The 22,626-nt window shown below is 44.3% G+C and overlaps 2 protein-coding genes across 4 annotated transcripts in view; both read right to left on the bottom strand.

The window, feature by feature from the left end:
• DZIP1L (DAZ interacting zinc finger protein 1 like) overlaps window positions 1-7,949 on the bottom strand; it is a 33,832-nt gene extending 25,883 nt beyond the window's left edge. The window contains exons 1-2 of one of the 2 annotated variants that reach the window (XM_083741816.1): window positions 7,676-7,949; window positions 2,571-3,149 (exon numbers count right to left, since the gene is read on the bottom strand). In XM_083741816.1, the coding sequence (XP_083597942.1) occupies window positions 2,571-3,086 (516 nt within the window). In that variant the 5' untranslated portion in view covers window positions 3,087-3,149; window positions 7,676-7,949. Of the gene's footprint in view, window positions 1-2,570; window positions 3,150-5,047; window positions 5,712-7,675 lie in introns of those variants that run through there. The other variant, XM_083741815.1, reaches the window with a different exon arrangement.
• A 3,013-nt stretch (window positions 7,950-10,962) lies between these two features.
• On the bottom strand, window positions 10,963-19,630 carry A4GNT (alpha-1,4-N-acetylglucosaminyltransferase). Of its 2 annotated transcripts, none has more exons than XM_083741942.1 (3): window positions 19,500-19,630; window positions 13,030-13,465; window positions 10,963-11,593 (listed from the first exon to the last, which is right to left on the bottom strand). In XM_083741942.1, exons 2-3 carry the CDS (start codon window positions 13,438-13,440, stop codon window positions 10,970-10,972), a joined length of 1,035 nt encoding a protein of 344 aa, XP_083598068.1. In that variant the 5' UTR covers window positions 13,441-13,465; window positions 19,500-19,630; the 3' UTR covers window positions 10,963-10,969. The 2 variants fall into 2 exon arrangements, with proteins under 2 accessions (XP_083598068.1, XP_083598069.1); XM_083741943.1 differs by lacking the exon at window positions 19,500-19,630 and adding an exon at window positions 14,179-14,236.
• Window positions 19,631-22,626: the final 2,996 nt, after the last annotated feature.

Raw genomic sequence — 22,626 nt, forward strand, 5'->3', positions numbered from 1 at the left:
GGGGGGGGCCCGGCCGCACCGGGCGCAACATCTGGGGGTTAGGATTAGGGGGCGCAAATCCACGGGTTAGGGGGTGCAAATCCACGGGTTAGGGGGCGCAAATCCACGGGTTAGGGGCGCAAATCCACAGGTTAGGGGGCGCAAATCCACGGGTTAGGGGGTGCAAATCCACGGGTTAGGGGGTGCAAATCCACGGGTTAGGGGGCGCGAGTCCACAGGTTAGGGGGCACAAATCCACGGGTTAGGGGGCGCAAATTACTTGCCTTGCCCCGGGTGCTGACAACCCATGCTACGCCACTGTGTGGGGCATAGGAATTGGTTCATTTTTTCCCTTCAAAATATAGTCCGCCCCCCCCCCAACAAGGTCTGAGGGACAGTGGACCAGCCCATGGCTGAAAAAGGTTGCTGTCCCCTGACACAGACCTAAAAAGCCAGAGGAGGAGCAAAGCATTCCACTAGGCCAACTCCAAGCTTAATGCAGGACCAGATGCTCAAACTAAATCTGAATCATGGGCTGTTTGTGAACGGCTGCTGAAGTACTAACACCCAGACAGCTTTAACCTCCCCCCCCCCACCCAATGTTTGCTAATCTATCTTTGCTTCTGCAACCACAATCAGGCAGATGAGCTGGAAGAAAAACAAAGATCATTCACATTTCCTTGACAGGCTGCTGACTGAAAATCCACAGTGCATAATGCAGCTCCGTATGCTCCAGCTGTCCCTATTTACCAAGGACAGTCCTCAGAAAACAGAAGGTATTTAAGCAGAAACTGTCAGGGATGCTGTAGTTGCATCCTGCATTGTAAATCCTGCACTGAACAGAGGGGTTGGACGAGATGACCTGTGGTACAACAGTGCTCAGGCGATCTCTCCAAATCTGTGTTTGTGGGCAGAGAAACCTGCAGGCTCATTTCACCAAATTTCTCCAGTATCTCCACTACCTTATCTCCACCCACCACCTACAATGTTTCCCCTTCTCCTTTTGCTGCCACTGCAAATGTTAGCAGCAGCAGCATTGGCAGAATGGGCATCATTTTACATTCTCATCAGTCCCCTGGTGAGCATCATCCTGGAGCACTGCGGGGCTAAGGGTGGCCGCCAGAACAAAATGGAGGAGAATATCTGGAGAAAATTCTGCTGGAATTTTAATTAAAACTAAATCAGGCTGAGGGGATGGCAAAAAGAAAGATCTCAGGCATTTTTTCTCAGGGAAGTGCCATCTGAGAAGTTTGGGCTCAGCTCCACCTTCAAGGTCTTTTCCTACTTTCCACTCAATGCACCCACCCAAACAGCAAATAGGTGGGAGCTACCACCGGCAGTATCCCTGCTGGGAGCAGCCTGTGCATCCTCATGTAGGAGCACATTCTGGGAGAGAGGAGGGGATAGAGGCGACCCTGTTGCTGTCGACTGACGGGAATTGGCCCAGCCTGGGCCCTTTTGCTGCCCTAGTCTGGGAGCTGGTATAGCAAAAGTGCATTTTTGCCCCACCACCTACCCTTGCTGGCATGAGCAGCAGGGTTGCTGATGCAGTGGTGGCTGTGCCACTGTTATAATCAGCCACTGCTGGTGTGACACATGGCATGTTCTGCCCATGTGCATATATATGCACACAGAAAAGTCCACTAGCTTCCCTTCCATCCCACCAATAGCTGTCTATTCCAATAATACACGTAGCTCAAATACTTCCTACAGCATACCATTACGGTTAGGATGAGGCGGGCGGCAGGGGGAGGCATACTCCAACGATGATCCTTACTGTGAGAGCAAGGCTATCCTAGGGTGATACATTCTGCTGGCCAAGGAGCCATGATGTATTCCCAGCTCAAATTGCCTGCAAACAGCAAAAGCACAGACAGACAGGCAGACAGAGCCCAAAAAGGTTCTGGGCAAGCACTTTCTCCACCTCCATCTGCCTGTGCCTTTGAGGAAGCCCCCTTCTCGGGCTCACATGAGCCAGAGCAGTATGAGGGCTAGTTCAGCTGGAGGCAGGAGGCTTCCTGCCCCCAGCTGAGCAGTTTAATGAAGCCCCTGCCCTTCTGGCTCAGATAAGCCACAGAGGTATTGGGGCTTGCTCCCATCGTTCAGCTCAGACACTGAGGTCCAGCTCCGAAGGCCTTCTGGGGGTTCCCTCACTAAGAGAAGTGAAGCTACAGGAAAGCAGGCAGAGGGCCTTCTCTGTAGTGGTGCCTGCCCTGTGGAACACCCTCCAATGGAATGCCAAGGAAATAAACAACTATCTGACTTTTAGAAGACATCTGAAGGTCTCCCTGTTTAGGGAAGTTTTTAATGTTTGATGTTTTATCGTGTTTTTAATATTCCGTTGGGAGCTGCCCAGAGTGGCTGGGGAAACCCAGCCAGATGGGTGGGGTATAAATAAATTGTTGTTGTTGTTATTGTTAGGACTGGGTGATGGGAGGAAGAAGCATCCGAGTTACATTCCAGACATCATGATATATCAACATAACATGGTATTTAGCTGCTGATATAGCACAATGTTGAATACTAGATATCAGCTAGCCCTGCTTACAATTATGAAAGCTGCACAGAAAGCATGCAGCCACATCACTCACCTTGTGGTAGTTATTGGCCCCAGCTTGCAAGAGCAATTGCTGCGTGGCAATCATCTTTTTACGCCTCCTGCTCTCTTCCTTGACACCCTTCAGCTCTTCTGCTTGCTTATCCCAGTCCTGCTTGACGCGTTTGAGGTCTTCCAGGGTCGCTTGGTGTTGCTCTTCCTGAAGGGCCAGGCTCATGCTCAAGTACTCCTGAGAGTGCAGAAGATACTCGATGGTCAGCTGGGCCATCTTGAAGACCTTCAAGAGCACAGGGTCAACTGGCTGCTGACAGTAGGGGCACTTTTCTGCATCGAGGTTGCAAAAGGTGACGCTGTTGATGTTCTCCTGCAGAGTGGCAAGGTCCAGCTCGCGAGCCACCCGCTCCACATCAATGGCACTGAACCGCCTCCAGTCGATTGCGTCTCGCCGCAACTGGAATTTAAAGGCGGGGACCATGCTCGGACCGGCGAGCATGCTGCCCAAGAGATGGCTGCTGCTTGGGAAGTTCACAGGAAATGTGGAGCCTGGCATACTTGCCCAATAACGATGGTGTGCAGACAGTTGTGGTGGGTAGTAAATATTAGCAACGAAAGGCTGGGCAATGAAAAGGATACAAGGTGAATTAGGGCTGGAACAAAATGGGAGCTCATAGACTACACTTGTGTACTTGAAGCAGACCCAAAACATGTACGAATGTAAGAAGAGCTTGCTGAATCCAGCTAATCTAGTTCACATCCTATTCTCAGTGGCCAAGCAAATCCCCATGGGAATCTCTCAAGCAGGACCTGAACACAAGAACCCTCTTCACTCCTGTGGTTTCCAGCAATAGCTATCCAGAAGCATTACTGCTTCTGACCCTGGAGGCAGAGCACAGTCATCATGACTGATAACGACTGGTAAAGGTAAAGGTACCCCTGACCGTACGGGCCAGTCTTGACAGACTCTAGGGTTGTGCACTCATCTCACTCTATAGGCCGGGAGCCAGCGCTGTCCGCAGACACTTCTGGGTCACGTGGCCAGCGTGACAAGCTGCATCTGGCGAGCCAGCGCAGCACAGGGAACGCCGTTTACCTTCCTGCTGGTAAGCGGTCCCTATTTATCTACTTGCACCTGGGGGTGCTTTCGAACTGCTAGGTTGGCAGGCGCTGGGACTGAACGACGGGAGCGCACCCCGCCGCGGGGATTCGAACCGCCGACCATGTGATTGGCAAGTCCTAGGCGCTGAGGTTTTACCCACAGTGCCACCCGCGTCCCACCGATAGTGACTGGTAGTTTATGTCTAATGCTCTTTTAAAGCCATTCTAGTTGGTCGCCATCACTGCCTCCTGATGGAGGGAGTTCCATACTTTAACTATGTTCTGCATAAATAAGTTCTTCCTTTTATCCATCCCGAATCATCCAACACTCTGATTCATTAGATGTTTGTGAGTTCTAGCATTATGCTAGAAGGGAAAATGACCTTTTCTCCATCCACTTTCTCCATGCCATTGATTTCTATCATGTCACCCCTTCCCTGCCCTTCATCTAGACCAGCGGTTCTCCACCTGTGAGTCCCCAGATGTTGTTGGACTACAACTCCCATCATCCCTAGCTAGCAAGGCCAGAGCTCAGGGATGATGGGTGTTGTAGTCCAACAACATCTGGGGACCCACAGGTTGAGAACCGCTGGTCTAGACTAAAAAGTCCCCAAAAGGGGCAACCTTTCCTGATAGGAAAGTTGCTCCATCCTCTTGATCATTTTGGCTGCCCTTTTCTGCATAGCCTGCAGAACTGATTTCCTTTTATATTATTCTACTCAGTCCTCGGGCACATGGGAGAAGTCAGTCGGTGGAGCAGGAGACCCTGAATCTCAGGGTCATGGATTCAAGCTCCATGTTGGACAAAAGATTCCTGCACTGGGGGTTGGACTAGATGACCCCCATGGTGCCCTCCAACTCTACAATTCTATGTTTCTATATCACTTTACTTATTACCATACCAGATGGTTAAATAACCACAGATTAGAAACAACTACTAAGATTTCAAATAAGTGAAGAAAATAGCAAAATGAATAGGTGAGCAAATCAAGGTGACTGCTGTTTATAGCTGAAATGTTTGATTCATTCGCTATTAAATTCAAAGTTGGCTCTCAGTATAGGCTTATCAAGAGTACAGGCGAGGGTTCCAGCTTCCATATAAAAGACATTCCGGGACTCATGTACTCAAACAACTATAATTTGAGTTGTGTTGATTCCTACTCAAATAGAAAATGCATGAGAGTCACTGAGCTTTCAGCTCTGAGGACTGAAAAAAATGAGGACATCTGATATGGTACTCTTATTATAACAATTTGCTTTCAACATTTAATTGCCACAATTACAAAACCGCTTACAATGTAATCCTAGACATGCTTATTCAAAAGAAAGTTCTATTATGCTCAATGGGATTTACTTCCAGGAATGTGTGCATAGGATAGCAGCCTCTAGGGGAAAGTGCTGTAAAATTATACATACCATTTTTTCCAGTATAGAAATGCTGTTCTGATCTATCTGGACCCCTTGCTTATTCACAACAGACAGTTGTGTTGTGCAACGGTGTGTTACTAGGTGTGTCCTGGCATGATGGTAACAGGACTCCAAAGTTTCCCTCACAGCAGCACAAATATACCATAGCTAAGCAGCACGCTCCAAGTGGTTAAATATTCATTCTTGGCTTTGTATGTATTTGTTTGCAGCTCCAGTATGAGCAAACAAGGATCACAATGAACAACTAGGTGATAACATGTGTTCTCATCTGCCAGCAAAGCTGCTCTGCATTCTGCACAGGACAAACAGGCCAGTCTAAATATGAAAGACTAAATGGACACCAGTCTGACATTTGAAGTGGCAATATTCAAAAACCAGTGATGGGACAGTTCAACCTACCAGAATACTCTGTAAATTACCTTAAAGTAGCCATCCTGCAGCAAGGGAAATCCAAAGGGAGATTGCAATATGAAACCACTGAATTGAATGAAAGGGTTCAATGCTATCACTTGTGGGCTGAACCGAGACAAAGGATTTTAGCATATTAGAGATGTTAACTGCTTTACAAAGCGTGGTGCCTGTGCCCTCAATAACTATTTGTGAAGTCCCACTATTAAATATGGAATTATCACTGTCTGTACTTTTCTGCTTTTCATTTCCCTCTGACTTCACTTTTAACAATTTCCCTCTACCTGCCCCACCCCCCCCATACCAAAACCTCAGGATAACACTTCATGCATCTGATGAAGTGGATTGTAGTTCACAAAAAGCAAGTGGCACAATAAATTTGTTAGTCTTTTAGGTGCCATAGGACTCCTGGGGCATATACAACCTGCATGATAATGTGCATTCAATGCTGGATGCAAGTGCCTTTTAGGGATGCTGTACACACAATGTCCTCCCCATGCTGTCCCAGTGTCCCACACTATTTGCCCGCCTGAAGCACATTCTGCCGCAATGGTTATAATCTGCTTTGTGCTGGGAGTGCACTTCTCAAGCACTTGCTGTTTACCTGCGCACAGAGATAGTGCTTTCTCAGGTCACCTCCTGCTGGGGCAGACCTACTGATGTTGCAGGGCTGTTATCACTCCCCTCACCCTGTTTAACTTGCCGATGAATGAAAGGGGCAAAATGTACAGGTTGATGTAATCTTCAACCAGGCCCTTGGATGATTAACACTCTAAAGCCTTTTAAATGTGCGTATGGAAGGAGGGGGTTGTTGTTTTGTTGTTTCTGTTTTAACTATTTATTTGTGCTTTTATCTTGTATTTCTATGTCGTGAACAACCCTGGGATCTTTTGAGTGGTATATAAATCTAATAAATATTAATAGACAAATAAATTTGCTTGCAGCTTCTGAAGTCCCAGGGGCCCTGTCAGAAGCAAGGCGGCGAGCCACATTGTAAAGCATCATTGGTGGTAATTAAACAGAATTACAGGAAGCTGCTTAAACAGAATTACAGGAGGCTGCCTTATGCTGTCAGACTATCAGTCCATCTCACTCAGTATTGTCCACGTGAGTGTTTCTCAATCTTCAGTCCCCCATAAATTGTTGGGTTACGGCTCCCATCGTCCCTGATTAAGAGGGCTGAGGGTCTCCAGTTGTTTTTTGGGCTACAACTCCCACCTTCCCTAGCTAGCAGGACCCGTGGTCAGGGATGATGGGGATTGTCGTTCAAAAACAGCTGGAGATCCAAGTTTGGGAAACACTGGTCTACACAGATTGACGTGGGTTTCAGACAAGGGTCTTTTTTAGCCCTTCCTGGAGATGGCAAAGATTGAACCTTCGGTTTTCTGCATGCAGTGAAGATGCCCTAACACTGAGTTTCTGCCCTCCCCCTACCTTTTCTCTCACACCATAGAAGAGAATGGCCTTAGTAACATGTCTCTCTTGACAACCCTCAACAACCTCTCTGGAAAATTGCCCCTGGATTTCCAAGGGCTAAGAACCTCGGATGCCTCCGAAGAGATGGATGCACAGGGCCTTGCTGGTCGCGGAATGTCGAACTCCCCTCCCCCCCCCCGCAAATTTTGGCTAGCAATTTCTACTCAGGCAGTTTCAAAACTGAACAAGGAGCAATGCCTTTTCTCCTCCTCCTCCTTCTCTTCCTTCCCTCCTTTTTTTTGTGACAGGCTACTTTATAACGAGCATGCCCCAACTCAGCGCCCCTGCTTCCCTTCCTGTCACGCCGCCCCCAAGTCCTCCCCTTAGCCGCTTCAGATTCTCCAGTGAAGTTTGCAAGGAATCGGCTTTTGGAGAAAAGTTTCCTAGACGGGCTGCAGGCAGGAGCAGCTGGGTGGACAGCGAGGGAGGAGCTACTATGTAGATTTAGTTCGCTTGGTCAGCTCAGCTCCTTAAGTTTCCAGTCTGGAGGTTCCTGCGAGTGTTTGCAATTTAACAAGCCACTTCATCGGCTGATGTTTTCCTGAGCGGTGGGAACATGCAAGAGGGAAAGAAGGCGAGCAGTAGCTTGAACAAAGCGGAGCTGGTTAGTCCCACCTCTCTGCATTCCTCCTCCTCCCCCTCTTCCCTCCCTCCTCCCTCCCTCCAACTCTCTTGCCACAGAGCTTCACGGTGCAACGTTTCAGTTCTTCACCAAACAAAGCAAATCCTTACCTGTCCCCAGGGCGCATGTTTTGTGGCGTGGGGTTGGGAACTGGGCGCGTGCGAGAAAGAGAGAGATCTAAAGCAGCCTGGATTTGGAGGCGCAACTCTCTCCGAGCTGGAATCTTCCTTCTCTCCTCCCACCCAGGAAATTCAACACCATCCAGCAAAGCGCTGGTTCCCCACAGCGACGAATCGCCTCGGCCTAAATGCACAACATCAGGCTGAAGCGGGAGAAAGCAGCTCCAGGGCATTGAGCGCAGAGAGCTGCTCCCTCGAGGATGGGGGGGGGGGGGGAGGAATCGCTGCGAGGCCGTCCCCAAAGCCAAGCCGTTGCTGTAGTAACTTCTAATAACACCCTACCTGATTTCCCTTTCCCTTCTTGTTTGGCTTTGCTAACGCGGAAAGAGGGAGGATCAGGTAATAAAAGTGCATTAGAGCATCGATGCCCAGGGGGATATTAAGCTGCTGTATGTTGGATAACAAAGCTGCCTCCCCGTGGCTATAATTGCACCCGAACATGTAACTGCAGGTGGGGAGGCTGGGCTCACGGTTGCAATTAAGGACGGGTAAATCTGTCAACATGGGCTTCTGTTAGTTACTCGTTTTTCCAGTCTTCAGTTCAGTTTGCCACTTTCCCACATCAGTTTGCAATGATTATGATTTTTAAAAGTCCTCAAGGTAATTGATCAGCGTTTGGGCATGGATTTCTCCTGATAAGACACACTTTTGTATATGATTTTGCCTAATACAGTGGTGCCTCAGGTTACATACACTTCAGGTTACATACACTTCAGGTTACAGACTTTGCTAACCCAGAAATAGTACCTCGGGTTAAGAACTTTGCTTCAGGATGAGAACAGAAATCGTGCTCCGGTGGCATGGCAGCAGCGGGAGGCCCCATTAGCTAAAGTGGTGCCTCAGGTTAAGAACAGTTTAAGGTTAAGAACGGACCTCCGGAACGTATTAAGTACGTAATCAGAGGTTCCACTGTATATGCATTTTTGCAAGCTAGTTTCCTCTAATGTAAAGCATTTTTCTATGTTATTTTCACTACTATGTGCATAGAAATGCAAGACTACAGTTCTATCTCTGGGAGTAAGCCCCATTGATCTCAGTCATGGAACCGACCTTGGAATAGATATGTATTGGATTGTGCTGTAAGTTCTCTTTCAATAAGAGTTTTGGTGACATGAAATCAACCAACTTACTTACATACATAATACGTTTTATCTGGGTTTCTTTTGCTCGGTTCCTCTGGCCATGTCATTTACCCTTGCCCAAACTGCAGTTTGCAAAACCGAACAGAACTTTGCATCTGATCCTTGATGGATTGGGGGCATTCTAGTCTGCTCAATTACAATAAATTGTCTCAAGATGCAGCAGCTTAAATAGCAACTTGTTTTGCAGTAGGTAAAGCAGAATCATATGCCTGACAAGCAATGGCTTATCCACCTCCCCATCCTTGTCCTTAAATGAGGCCAGCACAGGGTTTCATGATTCTCCATGAATCTTATGGACAAAACGAAATGTCTTTGTCCTTGTCCTTTCAGTGCCCCTTAATAAGTGGTGTATTGAGTGCCTGTCAAAGCAAGGAAAGGCCTCTCCCCCCCCACACAAAAAAAGTTACTAGGAAAGTTGAAGAGGATAATATATGTAGTTAAGTTCAGAAGTTAGTAGACACTTATTTCTGCATGCAATCAAATTGTCATATAAATATGGTATATAAATAAGCTACACCATACCAGACAGTTGACTGTAGCTTATCTATTAAAAAGGAGGCAGGAGGGTCAAATGAAGAACAATATATATAAGAATAGCAGGACAAAGACCATTATTCATTATGTCAAGACCCAATATTCCTGCATACATACCGAAGGTTGAAATCCTGTATTATTTGGACATAAGCTCCATTGAATTCAACGGGGCTTACTTCTAAATCAGATATGTACAGGATTGCACTGGAAATCAGTCTTCTTTATTTGTTACAGCTTTATTTATTATATCAACCACAGCATAATGAAAAACAGATGCAAACAGATGCACAATATAGTATCCATCACCACGACAAACACATAGCATTTTAGCATTATGTGTATCAACAGGGCTATAGACATTGTTTTTAACAAAAATCTGCCTGACTTCAGTGGCAGTAGCAAAAGATAGAATTATGTAGCAAATGACAATTACTATTCCATCTATAGCCATTTATTTTATTATTTATTCAGCTATTATGAAGATTCCTCCAGGTGGCATTGCTGCCAAACCATGGCATTCTAATCTCTCTCAAGTTATCTTCCCATCTTTTAAAAGACCTGATCTCTGGCAATTTTTCAGTAACTGCAGTATCAGCCTCTCCTTATGAGGAATGGATGGAGGAGTTGGGTATGTTTTGCTTGGATAAGAGGAGACTGAGAGGAAATACGATAGCCTTCTTCAAACATCTTAAGGCCTATGACATGGAAGGTGGAGCAAGTCCCCCCTCCCACCCACTCTGGAGGGTAGGATTCAAACCAATGGATTCAAGTTACAAGAAGATTCTGACTCAGCTACAAAATGAACTTGTTGATGGTAAGAACTCTTCAACAGTGGAATGAACTCCCTCAGAGCAGTGGTACAGGGGTGGGGTGAACCGCCCGGTGACGCATGTGCGACATCCATACGGACTGCGCATGTGCAGCATCCCATATGGAGTGCGCACACGCGGTGACCATACAGGCTGCCGTGTGTGTGCAGCAGCTGTACGGACTGCCGCTTGCATGGCAACCGTATGGGCTGCCACGCGAGTGGCATCCTGTACTGAGTACGCATGCGGGGCATCCCGTGCAAACTGCACATGTGTGACATTCTGTACAGAGTGCGCTCGCATGGCAGCCCATATGGATGGTGCATGCGAGTGGCAGCCTGTACAGACACCGCATGAGCAGCGCCCATACTGACTGCTTGTGCCCTCAGCCGCTCTACAGCTGGGGGGAGGCAGGGGCCATCTTGTCACCCCCTCCAGAGTGGCACCGGGGCGGCCCACCCCCTCCGCCCCCTACTTCGTACTCCCCTGCCTCAGAGAGTGGTGAACGCTACTTCTTTGGAGTTTTTAAGCAGAGGTTGGATGGCCATTTGTCAGGGTTGCTTTAGATTAAATTCTTTGAGATGCTTTTCATTCAGGGCCCTTTCCAAGTCTACAATTCTCTGATTTCAATATTAAAAATCATCTTGCAGTGGAAGGTGATCTGCTTGGGAGTCTGAGGTTCCTAAATTATACGCCTAATAGGATAAGTATTGCATATGGTAAAATATCCTCCTTTTGCTTTACCACAATGAGTTAGTTTTATTTTGAGACATCTGTTTGCTTCCTTGTGCAGCTTGAATAAGACTCTGGTAAGTAGTAGGGCAGTGTGTTCTGAACAGGTTTTCCACCAGGAAATTGCTCCCAATGGTCACATTTCTCTTCTCTTTCCTGTTCATGAAGTTCCACAGGTGCAAAGCGTAGGACTCATTGAAGTCTGGCTTTGAATCCCACACTTCATAGTACTTATGCCACAGTGTGTAGGGGATGGGATAGAAGCGCTGGGGGTGCAAGAAGGAAATGTTGTGACATGTCTGATCCTCCACATTATTGAAATCTGTGAGGTTGCACAGCTTCTTTAGCATCCTTGTGATTAAGTGAGGGCCCTGATGTCCCCAGATGGCTCCATTGTAGTGCTGAACAAAATCTACCATGCAGTCCCAGAGGAACCAGTGATGACGCTGAAAACCAAGGATCCCGTTGCTGGAGAACTGGGAAGACTGGGCTGCCAAGAAGTTGGCCACTGGGATGGGTCGGATGGAAATGACATCTGTATCCATATAAGTCCCACCATATTTCCACACCATTGCAAGCCTGATTGCATCAGAGATAATATAGACCCAGTTCTTCTCCTGTGTTGCATTCACCTGCAGGGTTAAAAATGGACACAGAATCAAGGGGCAGCCCCTAGCTCCTAAGACATACTCCTTACTTCTTCCTTTCAATGTCTGCAATATTTCCACTACTGGAACAGCTCAGGTGTCACATGTATGTGATCCTAGGTTCAAATTCTGGATGTGACTTCCCACTAGAAAAGACCTCACCTCTATGCAGGCATACCTGAGAAAGTGTAGGGCCTGGACGTATCAGTGGGATCACTGCATCAATCAGTATCTCAGCTCCTACAGAGGCCACTTAACCTGTGGGTGGGAGCAGAGCCCAGTGGTAGACCGCAGACATCATGTTTTGCCTGTTGAACACCCCAGGTTTAATTCCCACTATCTCCAGTTAAAATGACAGGTAGGCGATAAGCAAAACTTCTGCCTGAGACCCTGGAGAACTGCTGCCAGTCAGAGTAAACAATACTGAGCTATATTGGCATATATTTAGTGTAAAAGGAAAACATCAATTTTTAACATGCTGAATACTAACTGCTCTGGTACCTCTGGTTACAAACTTAATTCCTTCTGGAGATCCATTCTTAACCTGAAACTGTTCTTAACCTGAGGTACCACTTTAGCTAATGGGGTCTCCCGCTGCCGCTACACCACCATCACATAATTTCTGTTCTCATCCAGAAGCAAAGTTCTTAACCCAAGGTACTATTTCTGGGTGAGCAGAGTCTGTAACCTGAAGCATATGTAACCCGAGGTAGCACTGTAGCCAGCTTATTCAGAATTTCTGGAAAACAGAAATTGTGAATTTGAAACTCTGAAGCCCAGTGCAAGTGTAATACAGTGGTGCTTCAGGTTACAGACACTTCAGGTTACAGACTCCGCTAACCCAGAAATAGTACCTTGGGTTAAGAACTTTGCTTCAGGATGAGAACAGAAATTATGTGATGGTGGTGTAGCGGCAGCGGGAGACCCCATTAGCAGCGTGGCAGCAGTGGGAGGCCCCATTAGCTAAAGTGGTGCTTCAGGTTAAGAACAGTTTCAGGTTAAGAACAGACCTCCAGAATGAATTAAGTTCTTAACCTGAGGTACCACTGTATTTGATGGTTTGTTCTTTATCATCATATTGACTCCCTCTTCTGAATTCTCCTCACTACCTGGACTGATTGCCATGCATGGTGATTACTAATACTGTGCTGTATACGGTAAAATGAACCAAAAGATATAATAAAACATGCTTTGAAGTTGCATCTTCACCAAACATTACTAAATTTAAGCAAACAATGACATTTCAGTGTCTTGATAGGAAAAGGCAGTTAACAATTTCTTTTCCTTTGTACTGATAAAGTCTCCAGTAAACAGCTTGCATTTTTTTAAAAGGGAGATTGATATTTGTCACCAAAAATATTTTGCAACTAACTTTGCAATTAATGCATCCCACCAGAAAATGATACCACTTTCTCTCTCACCTGATGGTACCACAGGGACAGAGGTGTGTCCTGGAACAAAATGTCCATCTCCAGGGGGAAAAGGAAAACATTCTTCATAGCCGATAAGAAAGACAGTGAAGGGGAAGTCAACTTGAAATCTGTCATTGTGCTATTGTCCAGCCCTTTCATAAAAAACATGATGGGTCTGTCTGAATAGATTCTAGCAGCAGATTCCACAGCGCATAAAACCAGTGGTGGAGGCTGTAGACGGTTAGTTGTCTCCAGAAAGATGATACTTCTCCCCTGAGAGAGGACATCTTGGGGCATCACGAGTTGTTTAACAACAGGTTTGCAAGAAAAGAAGCAACCAGGTTCTAGGGAGAACTCATACAATATCCCAAATGCCAACAAAAAGAAGATACATAGGTACATCTGGCTCTCCTTCAGCATGTTGACTGACTCTCCAACTTTTGATCTTAATAAAAAAATATAATAAATATTAGTCATACCTTTATTCTTCTACACACACACACACACACACACACACACACACACTTTTGTTGCACTCTTGCTTTTCAAAACCTTAACAATAGGTGATCGCCATCCTTCTTAGCAGAAGGTTGTGCCCTATTAACAGATTCTGTAGGGTTGCAATGGAGATGTGCGATGAGGAGCCTTGTTTACAGCATGAATGAATTCATTCGGTATCCTGGAAAAATATATGGTTAAAAAGAATGGTTCAAGCAGGGGTGTGAAAGCTGTGGCCCTCCAAATGTTGTTGGACTCTTGCCAGCCTCAGTCAAACATGGCCAATAGCCAGGAATGATGGATGTTGTAATCCAGCAGCATCTGAAGGTCCCCAGCTTCATCAACACTGGGTTAGTGGTTGACAATACAATCCTATATGTCTCATTATTTTCAGTGGAGCTTACTCCCAAGTAAGTGTATATAAGATTGCAGCTTGCATTTGGGTGGATTTTCCTTTCCTTTCCCATCCCATCCCATCCCATCCAATTTCTAAGGGTGCAAAGCTACTCACTGTACATGCAAACCATGGCAAAAGATCTGAAATTCAGCAAAAATCCTGGAAAGATCTGCAAATTCTAGGGAGATAATTAGCAGACACTCCAGGATGCAGCAGCGTTATTCATGGTAAAATTCAAAAAATAAATATAGATGTCCTCTTACCACCATTTCCTAGATTCCTTTGCCCGCCTAAGGGGATTCTTTTCCTGGGCCACTTAAAGAACCCTCCTCATGTTGCTGAGTAGACTCCATTGCTACTGCTGAATTCTGTGCTCCCAGTGGGGCTGCATTCAGAAAATGAACCAAAGTCTGAATTGATTCCCCTCCCGAGCACCAGGCTTTCTCTTCTGTTGCAGACAGGATGCTGATGGGATAAAATTATTTACGGGAGCTCTTTCTTCTCTATCGGTGATTAGTGTCTCTGTCATAATATGGAAGCAGAAAGGAGGTGAATAGGAAGCCCATGTCAGGTCTCTGCTGCAGAGATGGATGGCAGATGAATAAAATTATTTAGTAATTGCTCAAAGTTAGAAAAAAAAATGCCGCCCTCCAATTTTGGGAGGGTAATACAGTTTTCAGGAGAAAATGAACGTCCCTTCTTCCCAAACTCTGACGTGCTGAGATTGTGATAGCCAGCTTGCTTGTGTGGCTATTTTGAGAATGTCCTGCACGAGCCATAGATCATCATAAGCCCAATGTCTTCAACAGATGCCTTGTAGTACTTTAGGCCAGCTGTGTCTGCAGGAGACTTCAGGAGAGGCAGCAGCTGGAATTCATATACCGTAGGTTAGCATCTTGGGTGTTGCTCCATGTCTTCAGCCTCAGCTCCTCAGAAAATGGAGACTTTATTGAATTCAGTTGCAATCTCTCCAAACATGTCTGACTGATTAAAAAATAATAATTCAAAAGGTAGCACCCTCTCTATGTTGGTACCTTGGAACACCCTCTAGTTTGCAAAGGACAAGGAATGACTGTTCTCTCTTTCCCACAACATCCATCTTTTCCATCCAGAAGATCATTTTTGCCGTCAAAGGGGTTGGAACTGATTAAGCACTGCTCCTTCTGCGGAGAAGATCTATTTATCATTGCGAGACAAGTGGCTGAGTGGAGTTTGCAAATCTCTCCTCAGCCAAGATGCTGATCTCAGTGCTGGCTGCTTAATAAATGTTATCCACTCCTTCTCGGCTTTGCCTATCACAGTAGAAACTTTCGGCTGCAGTGCTTCAGCCAACAGCACTGGAGTCGTTTCAAGCGATGAGCTGTTGGAAGAAGGCTGCAGACTCTAAACAGCATGAATAATTTAATATTCTCGGAAGCAACTGATTGTCATTAAAGCATCATTTTGGGGGAGGAAAGGCCTGTTCAAAAGATGTGTCAGGGTAATTTTGCAGATTAATCCCTTTTAAGTGAATATTCACTACTCTGCGATACTCAAAATCAGGATGCTAAAGAGAAGTGAGATAAATTATCATTTTCTTCCAGTGCATCTTTGCATGTGCTTCTTTTGCTCACTTTTAGGGAGTGTGGAATGTTGTCTTCAGGAAAACATGTTTGGAACCATCATTGCCAGCTTTTAGGTGCCTGGGTTTTTGCCCAGACCTTTGGTTTATTCACTTGGAATGTAGTGTTGTAAGACTTTTGACCTGTTTCATGGAGTTCATTATTATTATAGTTATTGTTGATGGAGAACATTTTGAAATCTTGTTCTGTTGTATTTCTTCTGTAGGTATGGTTTTTAAATGATTGCCAAACTCTGTGGTATTTTATGGATTCGTAAATCACTTTGAGACATTTTCTTGTGGAATGTGATGCAGAAATGTAATATCAGGGATGTGAAACCTATGGTTTTCCAGATGTTGCTGGACTCAGACATTTACATTGACTATAAAAATCAAGTGCTGGCATGGATCTGACAGAAAAGGAACTTATTTCCATTTATGGTGGGAGTGCTCACACTTATAAGCATTTTGGATAGTGAGATATACAGAAATGGGGGAAGAATACTGCAAAAATCAATTCATTGTACTCCAGAACTTTTTTTTTTTGGGGGGGGGGGGAATCGAGGATTAAACAAGGATATTCTATCTGTTAACATTTTTACTAATTGCCACTAGTCCTTTTCTAATTGGAAGGAATTAGAAAATCTGTCTATACAATAAGGACATCTTGTATAAGGACATCTTGTTTATTGAAATCTCTGCAAAGATAACATTCAACTTAAAGCTGCAACAGGGTAAAGCAAAACCATTTCAGTATCCCTTTATCATAGACCAAAATATGTGCATCTCTCTGTCAGAAACAGCCAAATCTATATGGACTTCATAATCATGCACACATGGTGATTGTCCAACTTCCTTTTTGTTATCGGTGCAGTCGAGTCATAACCATACCATTCTTAAAATAATAAAAAATAATAATTAAGAGGACATTTATAATAATACTGCATTATGTGCTCACCTACACCAATGTTTCAGTCGATAAGCTTGGTTATATGTTTACTTTTTTCTTTATATTTGTATTCTTATCTTGAAAATCAATGTGTGTGTGTGTGTGTAATTGAAGCCAATTACTTTTCTTCAATTTGCTTTATGAAAGCCAGATATGGAAGTACATGTTGCAACATCCTGCCAAACTCTCAAATTTCTCCAACGTGTTCTGTGAAAAAGGATTTCCATTTTTCTGCCTCATTTTTGGGGCATTTCAGAATTTCTTTAGTGGGGGTGGGGTCTTGATCTTCTCTTATCACTGCTAGGTGGCCAAGGGTTCTCTTTCTTATAAGCATGGCTCTAACAATGGTGACAGCAGCCACGAAATTAAAAGATGCCTGCTTCTTGGGAGAAAAGCAATGACAAACCTAGACAGCATCTTAAAAAGCAGAGACATCACCTTGCCCACAAAGGTCTGTATAGTTAAAACTATGGTTTTCCCAGTAGTGATGTATGGAAGTGAGAGCGGGACCATAAAGAAGGCTGATCGCCAAAGAATTGATGCTTTTTAATTATGGTGCTGGAGGAGACTCTTGAGAGTCCCATGGACTGCAAGAAGATCAAACCGATCCATTCTTAAGGAAATCAGCCGTGAGTGCTCACTGGAAGGACATATCCGGAAGCTGAGACTCCAATACTTTGGCCACCTCATGAGAAGAGAAGACTCCCTGGAAAAGACCCTGATGTTGGGAAAGATGGAGGGCACAAGGAGAAGGGGACGACAGAGGACGAGATGGTTGGACAGTGTTCTCGAAGCTACAAACATGAGTCTGACCAAACCGCGGGAGGCAGTGGAAGACAGGAGTGCCTGGCGTGCTCTGGTCCATGGGGTCACGAAGAGTCGGACACGACTAAACAACAACAACAAAACACTCTGCAGCCTGCAGGGTTCTTTCATCATACTCAAAGACACTCACATGCAGCCTTCTAAGATTATACAATGATCTTTACCATTTTACAATAATAATAATAATTAGGACTGCATTGAAACAATTTATGCAGACCTCCATGTGTTGCCTTTGAACTAGATAATTTCTGAGAACATGCATGGACACATGATTTGGAGTACTCAACTACCTTCATTTGAGCTGACTTGTGTTTTCCACGATGTTCCATTGTACATAACTGAACTTGCACACCATTCTCTTGAAACTGAAGCACATTGTAGAAGCATAACCACCCAGCCCCACCCTACTTACCATTTCCCCCTCTTTTATTCCTAACCAAATAATAATAATAATAAAGATAGGAAGCTTTAAACAGAACAGAGCTGAGTAGTTCTATCCTGTTTCCATTTGCTGCTTTTATTTAATCCATCCAATCCACTTGGTTTATTTAAACCAAGGACTTGCACATTGACCACTAATAATGAATCCTATGTTGTAGATATTATTGCAAATTTATATTGCTGTTTTTGCAATGTACAGATGACATTAGAAGACTTGGTCTTTTTAATTATACCATTTATTATTTCTATGATCCTTGTTTATAAAATCTAATAAAAACAAAAAACAAAACTGAGGCACATTGTGTTTTCAGTGCTTCTGAATGCTTAGCTTTGGAGCATACCATGGCTGAAAAGCTTCTCTTTGGTGTTGATTGGGCAAATCTAGGATCTAGAATAGGGACCCTATTGCAGAAACAGCAACAGGTCTTCAACCCCCTGCGACACTGGACCACTATACCACTGCACAGGATGTCTTCCCCCAGGGCTTAACTGAAGCATGGGAAGCCTACAGAGTGCAGAACACTGATGAGATTATAGAATGAATGAAAGGACACACACAAACAACCTCTGACCACCTTGGAAGTGAAGTAAGCATGGAAAAAACCATGAGAATGTAACTGATTCCCCACCCCATCCTCTTTGATCATTTTTGAATGCAATTTCTCTTCTCATTAATGAAGAATGGTTGAAAAGATGCAATAAATTTTCTGTACAACACTAATTTAATGTTTTTGGGAAGCTGATCACCAGTCCCAAGGTTTAGGTAATTGCATATGCGTATCCAAATGTGTACTGTTACGCTACGCTACACTACGATAATCTCTATTGTCATTGTCCCATACAGAACAATGAAATTGAAAAAAATCTATGTCAGACATTCAAAAGCCAACAAGCCTGCTATCCCAGCTATCCCAGCCTGGTTAACCCCCTAAAAACTCTGATACCCCATAATTAAATACAATATACTCCTACAGAGACTACCTTATACTGCGTTTAAAACCAAAATCGCATTTGGATAAAAACTGTTTCTCAGGCGGCTAGTTCTAGTCTTTATAACCCTGTACCTTCTTCCAGAAGGCAGAAGCTGAAAGAGATCATTTCCGGGGTGCGTGCTATCCTGCACTATCTCTGCAGCTTTCTTATGACACCTGGAAGCATAGACTAGCTTACAGCTCCAAAATCTGAACACTTTCTTCTTGGAACATGGCACATATTAACTATAGAGCTTGTAGTGCTTAACACCCCTTTGTGGTAGGCATATTTCACTTCTTTGATTATACTGTCTTTTTATGCAACATCAATGTATTACACTAAAGCTGCAATCTGATGCACACTTTCTCATCGGGAGTGAGTCTCAATGAACTCAGTGGGACTTCTCTGTAAGCATAAATAGGATGTTGCTATTTATATATTTGTTTATTCCTACAAGTATTATTTTTTAAAAATAAAATGGTTCCTTCCTTCCATTTTCTGTTGAAAGAAATGAAAACATTTCTGCTATTGTCACAGCATGCTCAGACCTTTATGCACCCTCTTGACATGGCCACATTCATTATCAGAGCATAATGCACTGCCCTGACTCAAACCACTCAACAGAAAGACCATATTTCTCTAAAAAATTAAAAAAATATTATGTGATGGGTAATCAAAATCCATCTTTTTCCATTTTAATAAGCATAAACCAAAGTAATTAATCTCCCATCTAAATTTCTCACTGTTCTTGTTGTTTAATTCCCATATGATGCATTTCAAAATAAGCGAGAACTTACCAGCAAAACATGGAAAAGCAGAAGATTCTTCAGCAAGCAATGGTTAGACTTGGGTGCACATATATGGTGAAGAAGTTGCAGGAGAACCTTTCATATCCAGGACATGCACCACTGTTTCTGACTTCTAATGCAGCAACCCTAGAGGTGATATTTGCACATTACTTGCACTGAGATAGGCAGAGGAAACAAATGCTTTTTTAAAGAAGGAAAAAATTGTACAGGTAAGGAAGAAATAAAACCGCCAAGACATGTACAGTGTAGTAATAAGAGCTTGCCAGCAGAAAGCAGCAGACAAACACTTTGGAATGATAATAAGAACACAATAAAGTAGGAATGTACTGGGAAAAGCATAAAGGCTCAGGTGGAACAACACAATCTGCAAGATTAACATATAACAGATAGCTCATTTTCTTCAGTGTTCTGGAGTGGGTGCTTAGATACAGTAGGTTGAATCCAGGCCAAGCAAGTGCTGTTTTGTTACCACTAAAATCAATGGGACTTAAGTTATTCGTGAATAACTCTTTATATTGATTGCAATGGGACTTGTGCACTTTACAGTGCAATCTAACAATATTTGCTCAGGTCCTATTGAATCCAATGGGTCTAATTTCCAGGTAAGTGGGGTTAGGATTGCAGCCTCAGTGTGGATCCAACCCAGTATACACATGTTATCTCCTCATCACCAATCCTCTGCTGAACGCATTGTGAAGGAGAGATTCTTTAATGTAACTCCTTTTTCACCCTCCTTTGGGGATGATACTGTGGTGCTCTGAAAAGGATATATTACTGTATATACTGAACTTGCCACTTCTTTCACTGGATGCTGTCGGAGGGTGGGGATGAGAGGAAAATGCTTCAGGGCGGAGGGGAAACATAACCCAACTACACTAGAAACAATAGGTATCTTGTGGCTTGTTTCTTGGAATGATTCCATCAGGTGCCTCCACATGAAGAGATCTCACAATGATATATACAGCTTTCTTATAGACCATCTTTTGAACTAAAGTTAAACTGCTGGATAGTCGCTGGTCACAGGGATGATCTGTTAGCAAGATTCATGGAGTGGACGACCCATTCTTCTGAAACATATTCACCGTGGACATCTATGTGCAACACACATGGGTACTGGGGGCATAACTTATGAAGGGGGCTAGAGTGTATCAATGACCTTGTGGGTTTCCCTAGTTAGCTTGCTGGAATGAGAGGCCTAGTTTCAAATCCCTCGTTGTCAGGCATGAACTCCTTGGGTGATATTGGGCAAGTCACTGCCTTAATTGCTTTGATAATTTTCAAAAGCAATTTCTTTCCTCATTAATTGTTGGAGGACACTTTACAAAAAGGTGGGAGGATTTTTTTTTGACACAGAACTAATTATATCAAATAATGGCAAGCTTGTTGTGGTGTCAAGCAAGCCAAATGCAGCATAATACAACCCTCGTCTTCCTGTGTGTAAGAGAGGCTCAGATACCAATTTACGTGGCCTGTTGAGACATCATTACCAGCCCACAAGCTTGCCATGTGATAAGATTTCTTCCATTCACAGTTAATCCATTCATATTGCAACAAAGCTCTTTCCATTAAATCTTATCTTTGCTTTGATAACCAATTAAATAACCAAGCAAGCACACTTAACGTGTAATGGTTATGTTATTTCAAGCATTATATGGCAAACGTAACAGTAAGAATTGGTGCCTAGCCTTCTAAGAAGTGAGACCCATAACCCAATTTTGCCTTACGGACTGTGTATGTTCAGGAGCCAGGCAGTTCCCACTTCCCACTTCTCCCTTCATCCTCATTTTCTCTCTGTCCTTGCTGGGTTATTTTGGCTCCCCTGAGCTTTCTGATACCTCTGTCTTGTGCACAGATGATGTTATTTTGGCTACATATAAGAGTTGGCACTTGGAGAATGAGTTACTTGTACATAGTGGTAGTTATTGCTCTTTAGGACTCACAGGGCAGAAGGCAGGTAGACCAATAGTAGGTGAAGCCAGAGCCAATGAGATGTCAGCATCGCCCTTGAGCCAGTGCCACGGACTGGACTTATCCACTTCAGCCCCGACTGGGCTAGGCGAGCTGGGTAGCACTTCCAGAGACCACCTTCTGCACAGGAACAGGTCAAAGTGCTGTGGATTCACAGCTTAGAGTTGTGAGCACCGGATTCACTTCCACAAGAAGACAGTCGTCGCACAGCAGAGTATAGCAGAGTATAGCAGAGCATAAGCAACTCGGAGAGCAGCTCTGTAGAATATCTTCTTTATTCTATCTACAACTATAATACACAACTATATATAGAGCTAAATGAGGTCTAAACATAAAATGAATGCTGAACTGCACTGAGTGTCTGCAGCTGCTCTTAGCAACAACCTTATCTATACACACGATCTCTCTCTAACACTCAGTCTCTCTCCCCGACACAATGACACTTTGATGTGGTGCTGGAGCGGAATAAGTAAAGAGCAGAAATCCCCCTCCTCTCTGGAGAATCAGCAGATTCTTGGATATGGGAAGGGTGAAATCTCCTCATAAGAGACAGAGTAAACACACTCTAGTTTTGTCTCCATCTTACTTGTTCCTCTTCTTCTGCAAGAGCAAAACTGAGGCTGAGGAGGCGGAAGGTGACCTGTAGTGCCATTCCCTGAACTGGTGGTAAGAAGGAAAGGAGGTACGAGGCAACCCTGTGCTATAACAGGTAGTGGTGGTTTTCTAGGCATGAGCAGGCTCTCACATCCTGATAATTCAGCCTGTATACCCCACATTCTTCCACCCTGATACCCACAAAGCTCTATATTAAAGCATATTTTGGTAAAAATTTCACAGTAGTGAGAAGGTACCAGTGGCGTGTGGTCAGTGGCCTAGGGGGACTAGGCTAGTTCCCAAAATGTTCCTGGTAAATTAGAGTATTAAAGTATGGGGCACCTCCTTCCCAAAGCCAAGGAAGCATCTGTCCAGCTTAGGGAGGGAGGTGCAATGCTCACACATGCAACGTCGACAGACTGCCCCCATCGCCTTCACAGGTTGGTGCCTCTGGCCCTAACTGTTCCTCTATTTAAAAATATCACTGCACACCATTGAGGAGCAGAGCCAAGATGAATGGGGTGGATCGGGGCTAGAGCCAGAGCAAATCTGG

This window comes from Podarcis gaigeae, assembly GCF_964106915.1.
Source record: "Podarcis gaigeae genome assembly, chromosome: 5".
In the NCBI taxonomy this organism is placed as follows: Eukaryota; Metazoa; Chordata; class Lepidosauria; order Squamata; family Lacertidae; genus Podarcis; species Podarcis gaigeae.